We start from the raw sequence: 821 nt of genomic DNA on the forward strand, positions 1-821 counted from the left end.
CCCCCCACTACCCCCGCCAATGCGTGCATATCGATTGCGTTGTTTCGCTCGTCTGTCGCTTGATAAAATTTTGTTGTGTCTGTTGTTTTGTTAGTACTTGCCTCACTCGATTGTCTCTATGATATATGTTGTTTATTTCTTTTGCATGATTGTGCTTGCGCTTATGGCTGAACGGTGACTGCTCGCTGCGTAGAGGCTCTAGGATCTATACTGTAGTGCCCGGGGTTAAACCTCAAGGCATTTAAGCAGAATATCAGCACTTATAGGGTTGCGGGTTGAGGCCTTAGTATGAATTCCTTCACATAGAAGATGAAGGCTTATACTGTTTCAGGTAGTCCCCTATATAAATATATATATACATTATATATATATATATATATATATATATATATATATGTATATAATGTATAAGAGGAAATATGTTGTGTGTTGCGTGTGTATCAGGACAAGTCTCGGCTTGAGTGCAGGGCGAAGCTGAGCAGTGACAACAAGNTTGTGTGTTGCGTGTGTATCAGGACAAGTCTCGGCTTGAGTGCAGGGCGAAGCTGAGCAGTGACAACAAGTCATTGGAGTTGTCTTGCGATCGCAAGAGCCGCAAGGTGGAGTTGAGCTCAGTGAAGAGTGTACTGCATACACCTGAACAGCTGCAGCGTGTAGACTGCTCTGCAGGCATAACACCAGGGGATTTCTGTGTGGCTATACACCTCGCGGCTACAGGCAACTGTATTCCTTTCTTCTTCCCCTCCCTAAAAGACAAAAATTTATTTGTCGTTACCCTCGCCAAAATACGCACAGCAGGACCTGATGGACTTATCATCTGA

General features: G+C 44.0%; 1 protein-coding gene across 1 annotated transcript in view; it reads left to right on the forward strand.

Moving 5' to 3' along the window:
• The window catches only part of EMH_0065590 (uncharacterized protein), a gene marked incomplete at both ends in the record, with an annotated part of 1784 nt that extends 963 nt beyond the window's left edge, over nucleotides 1-821 (forward strand). Inside the window, one exon of the mRNA XM_013498415.1 lies at nucleotides 516-821. Coding sequence (XP_013353869.1) covers nucleotides 516-821 — 306 coding nt within the window. The remainder of the gene's footprint in view (nucleotides 1-515) is intronic.

Source organism: Eimeria mitis, genomic scaffold, assembly GCF_000499745.2.
Source record: "Eimeria mitis Houghton genomic scaffold, Emh_scaff3402, whole genome shotgun sequence".
NCBI lineage: Eukaryota > Apicomplexa > Conoidasida > Eucoccidiorida > Eimeriidae > Eimeria > Eimeria mitis.